At 40.8% G+C, this 14,539-nt stretch overlaps 2 protein-coding genes across 3 annotated transcripts; both read left to right on the forward strand.

The window, feature by feature from the left end:
- Nucleotides 1-6,017: 6,017 nt before the first annotated feature.
- LOC122016323 (probable F-box protein At5g04010) lies at nt 6,018-8,946 on the forward strand. Its single transcript, XM_042573575.1, has one exon. It carries the CDS (start codon nt 6,150-6,152, stop codon nt 6,801-6,803), a length of 654 nt encoding a protein of 217 aa, XP_042429509.1. The 5' UTR covers nt 6,018-6,149; the 3' UTR covers nt 6,804-8,946.
- On the forward strand, nt 8,858-13,146 carry LOC122016322 (ribonuclease III domain-containing protein RNC1, chloroplastic-like). 2 transcript variants are annotated; one of them, XM_042573573.1, is made up of 5 exons: nt 8,858-9,648; nt 10,756-10,960; nt 11,097-11,297; nt 12,251-12,337; nt 12,505-13,146. In XM_042573573.1, exons 1-5 carry the CDS (start codon nt 8,858-8,860, stop codon nt 12,820-12,822), a joined length of 1,602 nt encoding a protein of 533 aa, XP_042429507.1. In that variant the 3' UTR covers nt 12,823-13,146. The 2 variants fall into 2 exon arrangements, with proteins under 2 accessions (XP_042429507.1, XP_042429508.1); XM_042573574.1 differs by lacking the exon at nt 8,858-9,648 and having other exon boundaries at nt 10,761-10,970.
- Nucleotides 13,147-14,539: the final 1,393 nt, after the last annotated feature.

A 14,539-nucleotide genomic window follows, 5' to 3' on the forward strand; every position in this document is an offset into this window, starting at 1 on the left:
TACATTAGTTTGAAGTCCTTATCGAAGGCGGGAAAAAGTTAATTCAAATTTGTCATATGATCGATGTAGGTGTAGCTTGATATGTATTATCTTCTTATTGTGCGATGGTAGTGCTTGATCACGATACCGATTCCTCAAACAAGTCCAAAGAAAAGGATTTATGCCAAAATGACACTTATGTTTCACATGACTGAGCACAAGATGCTTTTATAAGTAGATAACACAATTTTGCATGCCATCCATTGAGGGTTAGCAAATTTGCTTATATTTGTAGGATAAATATGATTTGAAAGATTAATGATCGTCAATTGAAAAATATATCTATTCCCTCGTCAATTCGATCCAAAATTTGGATTGTTCAAAATTATTTGGTAAGATAATTGAGTCAAATTTTTTAACTTAGCCTTGCTTAAGCTTGACTTAGATATTGTTAAGCTCTTACAATTCATAATATTTGTCCATAAATATATTAATTTATTCATTCAATTTAATGCACGTTGAAATTCTTACTGAGTAAGAACACTTAAACTAAATTTACCTGATCCGGCGATAAGAACAGGACCCCTCCTATGAGGAAAGTCAACGCCACGTGGAAATCAAAGGGTCGAACGATCGACCGGAGAAGGTGAGACTGGGAGGCCGAACGGCGTCTCATCGAAGTCAAAGGCACCCGGCGAGGGGTTGGGGTTCCGACGCTCATGTTTAACAGGGTTGTATGGCCGAGCGGGTGGCCCGCTCAACCGAAGGTATAAAGTATCAATACTGCGAAGTCCACCGAGCACACTACCGGGAATCTCCCGAGTGTACCAGCACGCCCGTCCGGCCGGACGTGTGGGGACTGTCGACCGGCCGGGCACTCGACAGGGAATAGAAAGAGAAAAGGACAAGGGAACATCTACTGACAGCGGGTATGTTCGATGAGTAGGTCGTACGCAAGATCTTATGACAGAGGGTTCCGGTGTCCCATCAGAAACTTGCTCGGACTGTAGCAGTATGGTGTCAGGTAAGCTTATCTGACAAGCTCATGCTAAGGTATGGACTGAGGACACGTACTCACCTAGGTATGTGTACGTGAGACTCTTCGTAGCTCTATATAAAGGGTCTCACACTTCATTGGAAGGAGATTCTAGGAGATTGAGAGTCACTTCTTTGTTGGCCACTTGCCTGACTTGAGCGTCGGAGGGTCGTCGCCGGGAATCCCTTCCCAGCCCGACTTCTTTGCAGGTTCGCCGGAGCGTCGTACGACCGGTCGGGGATCTACGTCAGCAACAAGGAGAGCGCCCCGTACCCAGCGTCCGCTGATTCAGCGATTCAGACAGGATCATTACCAATGAATGTTTGATTCATTTGCCTCTCTTTGGATTTCATAATTAATATTGGAGATAAAAAAAGAGAGATCGATATAATAGCCGTCTTGAACCCTAACTCAATCCAATTTAAGAGGTTCAATTATACTTCTTTATACTATTTCCATATAAATTTTTTTATTGAACTCATTAAAATGATCTCTTTCGTATTCAAAGTACAACTCACTCCTAATTTCCCGTCTCTCATGCGGATGGAAAGTGTCAAAGAGGGAGAATAGCATGTGTGGTGGAGTAGGGAATCGAAATCCCACTCCAAATCTCCTTTTGGATGAAAAAAAGAAAATTAGAAGGATAATGATTCGAACAGAATCGATTCTGGGCCGTAATGACTGTACAGAGAAAAAGACCGATCCAGTCTTGTTCCAACGTGTTTGTGACCGGAACGGAGAATCAATCAACCTTCCATTTCCCATGTTTTTTTTTAATATCGATTAATTTTAAAGTGACTGGAAAGGAGAATCATATCAATCAGGCTTCGATTTCCCATGTTTTACACCAGCAATTAAATGCATTAATCTTTACATAAAGAAAATCATCGAACATATTCAGACATTGCTGCTCGTTTCCCTGTGGCTATATTCTGACTTTTCGCTCGGTCCTAGATAAGTCTGTTGTTACAGAACACCCTAAAGAGCGTCCAATTATATCGTTTCTTTTAAAAATTTATCTTTATTTTCAATTATTTTAAATAATAATTACTATAATACTCGATAACAATTAATACAATATATTATAGTAGCTCTCAGAATTACATAACAATTAAATAAGTAGATACTACAATTATATAACAACCAGTAGGTTGGTGTTATAATTAATCAATTTAAAAAATGATGAAATTTAAATAATTTTAAATGAATTGGAGAAAAAAATTCTTAAATATAATTTTAACTTTGTATACAGTCTCCATCTTTAAAAAAAAAAATTATTTCCACTTCTTGCATGTAGAGTTTTATTTGCTTCAACTCGTTCGTTCAAATATCGTTATTTAATTGTCTTTCATTTTTTTAAAGTGAAAAAGTTCAAAAATAAGTATACTTCCTCTTAAATTCAGCACTTTAAATTAGAATCGAGTATATTTTCTATCAAATTGAGCACGATTTTTTTTCCCGCTTAATATAGTTTCTCTTAAATTCAGCACCATTTAAAAAGAATCTAGTATATTTTCATCTAATTAAATATCATTTAAAGAGAATCTAGTATATTTTTCATCGAGGTGAAAAAAGAGTCATGCTCAATTTGATAGAAAATATATTAGATTCTGTTGAATTTAAGAGAAATATACTCATTTTTGGACATTTTATACCTAAAAGATATAAGAGACAATTAAGTAAATTGATATTCATTATATTTGATTAGGGAGTAGAAAATTGAGTGCTTTTTTTCTCACTTAATATAATTCCTCCTAAATTAAGTACTATTTAAAAAGGCTCTAGTATATTTTTCATCTTATTAAGTACTATGTAAAGAAAATCTAATATATTTTTCATTCAATTGAGGTGGAAAAAGAGTAGTGCTCAATTTAATAAAAAATATACTATATTCTAATTTAATGTGCTAAATTTAAAAGGAATTATATTTATTTTTGGACTTTTTATGCTAAAAATATGAGGGACAATTAGCTAAATTAGTATCTATTATATTCGGTTAGGGAGTAGAAACAAAGTTTTTTTGACAATGGAGACTCTATATAAAGTTTTATTTGTGATTGGGGATTGTATGTAAATTTTTCCTTAATTCATTGTTATAGTAGTTACTGTTATAAATTTTGAAAAATAATTTTATTTAAGGAGGCGTTTGGTTTAGGGGAATAAGAGTGGGGAATGAGAATGAGAATCATTGATTGTCATTGTTAATGTTTGGATTATAGGAATAGGAATGCAAATAAGGGAATGAATCCTTGAAATTGGGTAATAACTCATTCCCATGTACCTCCCCTTCAATAAGTCATTATCCTATTTTCATCAATCAAAATATTTCCTTATTCCAAAAATACCCTTGACCTAAAACTAAAATTTTCTACCTTAATACCAAATATCAAAATATATTTATTTATTTTTTCTTTCATATCACTTCTCTCTCCTTGTTCTCTCTCATCATATTTTCTCTCTCATCATTTTATCACACACTTTCTCTCTCCTTAATCTCTCCTATCCCACTCTCTTTCCTCTTTTTTTTTCATTACACTTTCTCTCTCCTCAATCTCTTCCATCACACTCTCTTCCTTCTTTTTCTCTCATCATACTTTCTCTCTCCTCAATCTTTCCCATCACACTATGTTTTATCGTTTTTTCTTATCACACTTTCGCTCTCATCACACTTTCTCTCTCCTCAATCTCTCTTGTCACACTCCTTCTTTTTTTTCCTCAACATATTTTCTCTCTCATCATACTTTCTCTCTTCTCAATCTCTCCCATCACACTCACTGCTCTCTTTTTTCTCATCACACTTTCTCTCTCATCACACTTTCTCTCTCCTCAATCTCTCTCATCACACTCTCTCCCCTCATTTTTCTCATTACATTTTCTCTCTCTTCATCCTCTCTCATCATACTTTCTTTCACATCATATTTTCTCTCTTATCTTCTCTCATCATAATCTCTCTATCACACTCTCATTTCTCATTTTCTCTCATCATACTTTCTCTCTCTTCATTCTTTCTCATCACACTTTCTCTCTCATCATACTTTCTCCCTCATCATTCTCTTTCATCATATTTTTCTCTCACATTTAATTTTTTCTCTTATTTTCCTTTAAGGGTAAAAAGGGAAATTTTGATTTATTCCGATAGAAAATATGCAACTAACCAAACATTGCTTTTAAGAGTGATATTCATGCTCATACCCATTCCCATTCCACAATACAATGATTCGCATTCCGATTCTTATTCCTAGGAAAGAACCAAACACCCCCCAAGTAATTTTATTAAATTGATAAAGAATATTTTGGTATTGACGTGGGGAAATGGTAGTCTCCAAGTGATTTTTTTTCGTAAGTCAAGATATATATCTATCTATGTGGATAGAAAAGTTAAAGACAGACCGGCTAAATCTGTTGACTCGGATGAGGTTCGCCAGCCAATCGAGATCAAGATTACTTAGCCAACCGAGTAGATGATTCGACATGCTCAACCAGCTAACCGGGACGAAGATTACTTAACCGACTGAGAAAGTAATCGGATAGGTTCACCATACCGACCTGGACAAGGATCACTTAGTTGCCTTACTATCTTAGATGTTCATTCACGATTACTCCCGAGTGACTACCCAAGACCCCTCGACCGGTGATATCCAGGTTCTCTCTAGCCGTTATGGCTTTGATGTGAACAATTCCATTAGGCTGAAAATCTATTAGTATGCGATAGCATTCAATAGGTTGAAGATGAAGGGTCAGAGGTATTAAAGATTCCTTAATATGCTCGCTAAATGATAATGATTAATGATCATTTATAACATGCCCATTAATGATCACCCTTAACATGTCGATTAATCATTACCCTTAATTCATCGTTAAAATCGATAAAAGAAATAAATGTTCATCATTAAAATCGATAAACGAAATAAATGTTCACAAATGTAGGGAAAGCGAGAAGCCATGAAAAAAATATGGAATTTCCACATCAACGGTCCCCCTAGGGTCGGTGTCACATATATAGAGGGAGGTAAATGCAGATACATAGTTGAAAGCCCATGATCGGAATGCTAACCCTAGTTAATGATACCCCAAGGATCGAATTATGGACCTTTCGATCATGAAATCATGCACCCCTAGCTGTGCTACGCCCTGGGGACAAGTCATGAAAGACAATATAAAAGGGGAGCAAGCTGGAAACAACCAAGTTCTTTTTTTTAAAAAAAAAAAGTCACTCTAAACTATTCATTAGCTCCTCATTTCTGAACTGGTTCTTACTTGGATGACGGAGTGACAACGTTGAGGTATCTCAGTGACATTTTAACTCTTGTCTTCAGTTTGTCATTCTCTAAGTTTTCCGAAAGCGATGGTTCCTCTCTTCATTCTTCCTCCTCTGATGGTTCTAAGCAGCAACAGTCAATATATTCGTCGTGTTATCGATATATCTCTTGGCGAGTCTTGGAACATGATCAAGTATAATAATATTTTATGTATAATACTTTGGTTAAAATAATTATTTTTTTATATTATAATAGCTTTTATTAAAAACAAGAGAGTTAACGTGGTAAAAGGTAATTTACTCATTCCAGTGCTCCCGTCAATCCATTCTAAGGTCAATACGAAAAAGATAAATCAAGTGACAACTAGCCATTAGTGCATTGGTCAATACATGAAGAAAGACATGCTTAGACGCGCTAAATCTCGATCTCATAATCTAATATGATAATATCCTATGTCTCAACTATTATATCGTCCCGAAGGAAGCATTTTGAAATGGAAGTAACTGATTGATTTTTTTTTTCAAATTTATCTCAATTGAATCAATTAGACCAACAAGTGATGCACCACAGCTCTCGTAAATTAAAAAACGATCTCACTTGTATCTATTCAGTAGAGGACACTGCATATTAAATGCCTTAAAACATTAATTTTAATGATTTAAAAATGTTTAAGAAAATTAAATCGACAATGTTCTTCTTGCACTGCCTGCGTGTTGTTCGTGTGCGTTCGGGTGGCGCCGCCGCCATGAAGCGTAAGCGCAGGCGTCTGCCTCTTTTCGTGAGGTCTCTGCATGCGCCGTCACTCTGCCGCCCTCTGATATTCAGCACTCCGCAGCAAGGGATCATTGGATCGATTGGGAGAAACGAATTCGGCAATGGCGGCGACGACGCGACTGAGAGGATCACAAGCGACTGCTGCTACCCCTCCTCCGTGGGAAGTCCTCCAACTCGTTTCCCGGTCCATGGACGACGACCCCAAGTCCGTCGCCGTCGCCTGCTGCGTCTCCAAACCGTCGCACGACATCTTCACCTCCGACCGCCTGTGGACGCTCCTCTGCCGCTCCCTCTTCCCTTCCTCCGCCCATTCCGCCGTCGAATCCGCAATCTCCCCTCGCCATCTGTTCTGGCTCCTGCACACGACCACCGCCCGCCGCCGAGTCCCCTCCCCGCTCCGCCTCTCCCTTTCCCACCTGCTTTTCTTCCTCGACATCTTCCAGCGCGGCGCGCCGGTGCTCTCGCTGGCCCGAGCAGCGACCGAGCTCGTCGCGCACCCCGGCATCTTCCGATTCTCGGTGCCGATCGGCAGAGATGAAGCGGTGGTGCTCGACGCCAGCGAGGAGCCGAAGGTCGCATGGACGGTAGCGACGACGGAGTGGCGAGAGGCTTTCGCGTTGATGGAGTTCGAAGGGCAAGGGAAGTCGGTTGGGAACAGAGAGATGTGGTTAATTCTCGGCGAAGTTGCCGTGTCCATCGGCGTGCTGCTGCTCGGAGGCGGAGGCCTCTGGCATCGAGGCTCAAGTCTCCATTGAGCTTCCCGACGAGGTGCTTGGTGGCGGTGACGGCGTCGCTGGCGGTGGAAGGGCTCATAGGAGGGCGGAGAAGGTGAACTTCGGTTTGATGAACACTAAAACTTGGAGATACACAAACTTGGAGGATGACTTGCTTTATCTGCAGCACTTCCTTTTGGAGGCGAAACACAAACTCGATCAAAATCTACAATCTGATATCTTTTTTTTGTTGTGTATCCTTGTGATCTACTAGTAATTCGACCATGAATCTAGAGGCTTCTTAATCACCATGATTTTTTCCGTGTTGGTCCTAAGACGGGTTGACTAACAGAGGCGTTGCTGAATTGAGAGACTTCTTCTGATCATCGCGTCGTAGCAAAGGATGTTCATCCTGTCCGAGAGCGAGTAGACGGGCGTTGGGTAGACAATGCTTACGTTGAATGACTATCGACCGAAGATGACGTGAACCTCCGACGAGCTGAATCTGCAACCACAAGTCGTTAGTGCCGAACCAGGGAGGGGTTCCCCGGTGATGACTCTCCGACACTCAAATCAATCACCGCCAAACGAATGAAGAATGAAATAAAAAGGAGCAACGTAACTCTAGCTACAGTGATCTGAGCATACCTCCGATGAAGCTTGGCTTCTTATATAGAGCTCCCAAGCTTTTTATGTAGAGTTCCCAGGAGGCGCGCGCACGTTTCTTGAGACGTGCATGTTTTTCAAAGTATACATGAAAAGATCATGCCAAAAAAGCGTGTCTGACGCTATATCTGAACATACCGAGCATATCTCTAACGTGATAGTGAAAACTTCCACCGTACGATCCTCTGTCTGGTCATGCCATTGATCATGCCAACTGTCGATGACAATAATCCCTAGGAAGATATTATCAACTACTTCTTTTGTCTGCTATTGGGCCGAACGAGAGAGCCGCTCGGTCAGCCCGCTGTTCAAGTGATGCGACGGCAGGGACGAGCGTCTGCTCGACCAATGAGCTGTTGCCCGGCTCCACCTTGTCGAGCGAGGGAGCCCTGAATGCCGAGTCGAAGCCGTGCCCCTTGCTTAGTCGAGCGGGATGACCGCTCGACCTTCGTCTCTTCCTACTTTGCCTTATGAGCGTCGGAAGTTCGGCGTCAGACGGAACTGTCGAAGTGTCGGGCCGACTACTCTTCCTGTTGATTGGAAAGGTAGCTCGTCCAATCGAACGCATACCCCGAATGTTGATCACTTTGACCTCCTGCCGAACAAGCCCACCTTACCACCGGATCAAATGTCTTTACGCGGACTTGCAGCAAGCACCTGCTCGGAGGATCTACAAACTGGTTCATAGACAGATGATTGAGTTCAATGTATGCATTTGCCCAAGTTGCCTGCCCTAGAGCGCTCAGATCACCGGCACGAACGTAATCTCGTTAGGGCGAAAAGAAAAAGGAAAGCTGCAATCTTGGGAAGAGAAAGAAAATCTGCATGGCGGAGAGGCGGAGTCAGCATCCCCGCCGTCGCCGCGGGAGCGAGCGTACGCCGAGAGGATGCAGTTCCATGAGTGCAAATCGGGCTTCGGGACGCGGGCAAATATCCGTCGGCAAGATGCCACATTTCCGCTGCGGGAGTCGACATTGGATTGAAGGACGCGGCCAGCGAAGTAGAGGGAGGGGACAGCTGTTGAGGAGGATCGGTGGGCGAGGTCGGCGAGGGAAGAGACGAGGGTGTTGGGAAGGAACGACGAGGCGGCGAGGCCGGTGGCGATGAACTGGGCGTGGACATAGTTGAAGGCGGCGGGTTTGGGGGTAGTTCTCTAGGAGGCGGAAGAAGGGATGGCTGCGGCGGTTGTGGGTCCCGACGATTTCATCCACAGCAGGGCGATAATAAGAAATGTACAATCGCTCCATTTTATATTCCCTGCAACATTTGTAACAATGTCATAAAACTAATGGAAGTGCACATGCCAATTTCCAATAGCCCAAGCAGCAAATCCAGCGTCTCCCTTATCATCGCCGACGCTTTCTCTCGCCCAAAACCCTCAACAAAAATCTCTTTTTTCTCTCCCACCAATCTCAATCGAAGATCGAGAGATGGAGCTCTGTTCTCCCCTCCATAGCCTCTTCTCCGTCGACCTCTCCTTCTCTGCCGCCATTTCTCATCTCCCCCTCCATTCCTACGTCAAATCCTCCCAATCCCGCCGCCCGAATCCCCGTCGTCGGGCTCTCGCCGTCGCCAGCACGCCCCCGCCGGAAGCTCCACCAAACAGCCCCCAGCGCCTCCTCCGTGAGCTCGCCGAGCGCAAGAAGGTCGCTTTCCCCAAGAAGAAGGTCCCTCCGCGCCGCTTCATCCTCAAACCGCCTCTCGATGATGCTAAGCTCACCCAGCGCTTTCTCAATAGCCCTCAGTTGTCCCTCAAGTCCCTGCCACTTCTGAGCTCCTGCCTTCCTTCCGCCCGCCTCAACAACGCCGACCAGACCTGGATAGACGAGTACCTCCTTGAGGCCAAGCAGGCCCTGGGGTACCCCCTCGAGCCGTTCGACCAACTCGACGATGGGAATCCAGCCAAGCAGTTCGACACGCTCTTGTACCTAGCGTTTCAGCACCCGGCGCCAGACTGCCAGCGCGCCAATGCCAAGCACGTCAGGAACGGACACTCCAGACTCAGCTTCCTAGGGCAGTACGTGCTTGAACTTGCGTTCGCTGAGTATTTCCTGCAGCGTTATCCACGAGAGTCGCCTGCGCCAATGAGGGAGAGGGTTTTCGAGCTGATAGGAAAGAGGAATCTGCCCAAATGGATCAAAGCAGCCAGCTTGCACAACCTGGTGTTTCCTTATGATGAGATGGATAAGATGATTCGCAAGGACAGGGAGCCTCCAGCGAAGTAAGTTTTGATAGATTAGACTTGAACTTAGTTTATGATTCAATTTCTTCTCCATAGAAGTCTTGGAATAGGATGTTAAGGATTAGCCAGTTGACTTTGCTTATAACAATGACATTCTTTTTCATATGATGTTTATCTAAGATTTCAAAGAGAAGAATTGAAAAGGAGGTGCTACTCTTCAAATTTCATGACTCATTATTACCTTTGTGCACTGTCAAGTATCAAATCCACTAGCATCTCAAATAGCTAAGTCTTAAGACCTTTCTCACTCAGAGAAGAGTCATCTTATACACTCTTTAATGACTCATTCTAGTCAAGCCTGCTTAGGGCAATGATTATTGACCATTGCTAAGAAGTTTCAGTCCTTAGACATTCTAGTTCCTCCTCTCAGACTTATCCAAGCTAGAATAAAATTGTTCTATCTAAGTTAATTTGAGCTAATATACTAACTAGAGGAGATTAAACAGAGATTACTCTAATTTGAATTTTAATTCAGAGAACAATTTTATAGATGGCTTATAGCTAAATCACAATCAATTTAACTTTGATATATCATTGCAACAATTACCTTCTCTGTTTTATATCAGGAAAACACCTCTTTAACAAATGAGAATACGGAAAATAAGACAATAATAAGGGTGGGTTTGACATTGCATTTGCATTCCAAGAATTGATTTTTCTCGAAAGACTTGAAGCCAAAATACATTTTCTAAAAGTAGTTTAATACTTTGGTAAATTATCTTTGAAATTGCTTTGTGAAACAATTGGTGAAACTGCATTTAGAATGCCTTCCTTGCTAAAGCTAAACAAAAAATAATACATAAACCATTCTTCCTTCCTGCTTTCTTTTCATGAGGAACACAGAAACATTCTTAGGCCTATTGATAGTACTTTGCTTTCTTAGAGTACAAGCACTCAAGGTTTCAAATCCCACTCTCTTTCAATGACTTTTCAGGTAGTGGCTGAGCTAGGAAAATTTTGTAACATGTGCAATATTTCCATTATGCTTTTTTTTTTTTTTCTAAAGCTAAATTATTAATTTTTCAATTTTTGTAGGGTTAATTGACCCACTACTTACAATGTGTCTGTCTCCACCCATTTTTTCAGGTCTGTATTTTGGGCATTGTTTGGAGCCATATATTTGTGCTTTGGTATGCCTGAAGTATATCGTGTACTATTTGAGGCATTCGGAATGGACCCAGAAGATGAAAACTGTCAACCAAAGTTGAGACGGCAATTGGAAGATGTTGATTATGTCTCGGTGGAGTTTGAGAACAGACAAATTACCTGGCAAGATATGGCTGCATACAAGGCATTCAACTGTATTTGTTTCTTCAGATGCATTATTTCACTGACCATCGCTTGTTCCACGTTCCTAATTTCTCATTATGTCTTTACTTAAAGATTGTCGAAAATCTTTGATTTCACATTTTGTCATTTCCGTGCAGCCTCCACAAGATGCTCTTTTTGCTCATCCAAGGCTTTTTAGAGCATGTGTACCACCAGGTATGCATCGATTTCGAGGGAATATCTGGGACTTCGATAGTAGTCGTAAAGTCATGGAAGCGTTGAGGTACCCTTTGCCAATGAATGATCGAATTCCAGAAATCACTGAGGCAAGGAATATTGAACTTGGCCTTGGTCTTCAGGTAACCTCTGAATATTCTGCTTTGATTTTGTTAGAGTTATTTGCGCCTAAGCAGTTAGTACATGTTTGATTGTGATGGAGACAAATCAAAGACCAATTTTTAATTTGGCATACTTTGGCTAACTATGCGCCTATTTGAGAAAGAATGTGAAGTGCTCCAAACATCTATAAGCATTGAAACAAGGATCCAAAAGCCCAATTCTTTATTTGGACTACTTTGAATAATGATAGACCTATTTGAGAAGGAAAGTAAAGTCCAATAGTTCACTGTTTAAAAATCCATGTTTGAGAAGTCAAGAGTGTCAAAATCTTCATTATTTGCAAGAAATCCTAAGTCGAGTATGAAATGTAAGCTTCTAGATTGTGTGATATAATATGCCTACGGTGTGATGCCTAGGTTTCTTTAGGCACAATGCATATGTTCATAAAGTTTATCTTCAGCTTCCTACCAACATATCTTCAAACAATTATACTCTCAATCGACTATGAAACTTCAGCTATTGATTGTCCTAATGAGTTGCATCAGCTGTATAATTTTCTTTTGACCCTCTTTGTACCATTACATGGGATTGATATAGCTACTGCAAGAACAGATTGCAGTATCATCTAAGTCTGTGTCATTAGAAGCCATGCAGAGATATTTTGATGTGAAAAGCTTCATGCTCGAGAATCCAATGCGACTGGACTTAGCTCCCTCATAACTTCTTCAATGAGTCGTATTCGTACCGTTTTAGGATTTAATGTTATCTCAAGCCGCTATCAGCCTCTTCTTCTTCCTCATTTTCCTTGTACAAAATTTATGAGAATTTTTCTTTCTCTGCTTGTTATTGATAGATCCACATACTGCTATTTTGGTATGTGGCCATTCTCGATCTGCTAGAAATATATTTATTCTTGTATGAACCTGAATTGATCGTTTGTCTGCTAGTTTTAACACAATTTATTATGCGGCAGTTGGCATTTTTACACCCATCGAAATACAAGTTCGAGCATCCTAGATTTTGTTTCGAACGGTTGGAATATGTTGGGCAAAAGATTCAGGTACAACTTTGTTGTGAAATTGCTTGTAAGGTTATTGTCACCTTAATAATGTTGCTTTAGCTGCACTCACATGAGTCGCAGATTTGTGTGTCTTAGCAAAAAAGGATTGAGTTATTTTGGAAAGTACTTTCGATCAATCATCATTTTACCAATTATTTCGCCTTCAGGATCTCGTGATGGCTGAAAGGTTGCTAATGAAGCATCTTGATGCCCCCGGAAGATGGCTACAAGAAAAGCACCGGCGCACCCTGATGAACAAGTTCTGTGGCCGATACTTAAGGGATAAGAACCTTCATCATTTCATCATTTACGGGGAGTCGGTTCAAGACAGGTTTGAGTACAACCGGAGGCTGAGAAACCCTGCCACGACTGCAGTCCAGCAAGCCATACATGGGCTTGCATACACTGTCTACGGCAAACCGGACGTGAGGCGCTTGATGTTTCAAGTGTTTGATTTTGAGCAAATCCAGCCAAAGGCTGTGTGAATACAGACATACCGGTGTTTTATGATTGCATTGTCGCATCTTCATAATGAGCCTTCAAAATCGTGAGCAAGAAATAGTCGATATGATTGACAAAGGCTTTGAAGGTTAGCATTCGTCAAGTAGACATCGACAAAGGTGTGCCCGCAAGTCTGCATAAGAACTCGGCCGCGTGCTCTGGCTTAGAAACTAATGGCTTTTCTGTTGCATGGATGTGAATTGGCACATGAAGCTTAGGGAGAATTCAAGAATTAGTTTGTTCCTGTATACTTCTGGGCACTTGAACAAAAAATCATATCGAAATTTATTTGAGTATTTATTTCAAAACCAATTTCTGCTCCAAGTTTCCAATTTGTTTATTTCAAAAGAATGTGTATGATCATAATGCAGATTGTCAGCAAAAGATAGAAACTAGAAAGCCAATGAGATCTTTTTTTGATGTAATCATCATTTTACTCATTTGAGAATGTCGACTAGAGATCAATATGGCGGTCACTAAAGGCCTGTTTGCACAGAGGGAATGCTATCGGAGGAAGGAGAGTTCCAATTTTGTCTCCTCTCCCTATTGACAGGTAAACATAGCATAAGGTGATGCCCTTTAGCACTAGGATGTAAGCGAGTCGAACCGAGCCAAATAGTATTAGGCTCGAGTTCGGCTAGTTTAAGTTATATTCAGGCTCAAGCTCGAATCGAACTTTTATCACAAGGCTCGAGCTCGGCTTGTTTTGGAATTACAAACTCGCGAATAATTCGAGCTCGGCTCGTTATTAATTTTATTATCATAGTTAACAAGCCTAACTCGTTAAGTGAGCCCGGACTCGTTTTAGAGCTAGTTTTTTAGCTCCTTTTAAGACTAGTTTTAGAGATCGTTTTGCAGTCTTGTTAAGTGAGCTCGAAAATTCATTTGAATAAATATTTAATAAATCTAACAAGTAAAATAATATAAACTCAACACATCATTGAATATCCTAAACTACTACATTAAACTTCTAAACTCAACACATCATTGAACATGTTCGTGAGCCCTTTAATCAAGCAGAACTTGAGGCCGAGTTCACGAACCTATAAACGAACATGTTCTCAAGCCCTTTAAATGAGCCGAGCTCAATCCCTTTAAACGAGCTGAGCTCGAGCCTTTCTCACGAGCCGTTAAACAAACATGTTCGCGAGCTCACGAATCAAATGTCCTTAAGCTCGAGCTCGGCTCGATAAAACTGTCAAGCTCGAAATTGAGCTCAAGCTCATCTCAATAAGATAAACAAACGAACTCGAACGAGTTTTTTACTGAATCGAGTTCTGAATAACTCGCGAACCGTTTGGTTCATTTATATCCCTATTTAGCACCAAACTAAGGTTAGTTATTCACATGCAAATGTAAATAAAAAAGATAGTCCTAGAACAAGGTTAAGATGGTTGATCCTCCTTTAAAACTATATTGACAGAAACAAAAGGCAGTAGGTTTTTTTTTTTTTTTTTTTATCCACATTGTTGTTTTGTATTGAACAATATGCAGCAATGCAATCGTTGTAAGTCGATATTAACATTAACTACAACCAGCTTAAACGAGAAAGGAATACTAAAATGTCTGGAGTGAAACTATTTCTGTTTTCAGAAGTAAGTTTTCACCCAAACAAACTGCTCATTGAAACTTGGTTTTTGTCTGAAAATGTGAGCTACTACTGCACTACTGGATTCTATGAATCCTCAAAATAAACCTAGA

Source organism: Zingiber officinale, chromosome 8B (assembly GCF_018446385.1).
Source record: "Zingiber officinale cultivar Zhangliang chromosome 8B, Zo_v1.1, whole genome shotgun sequence".
NCBI lineage: Eukaryota > Viridiplantae > Streptophyta > Magnoliopsida > Zingiberales > Zingiberaceae > Zingiber > Zingiber officinale.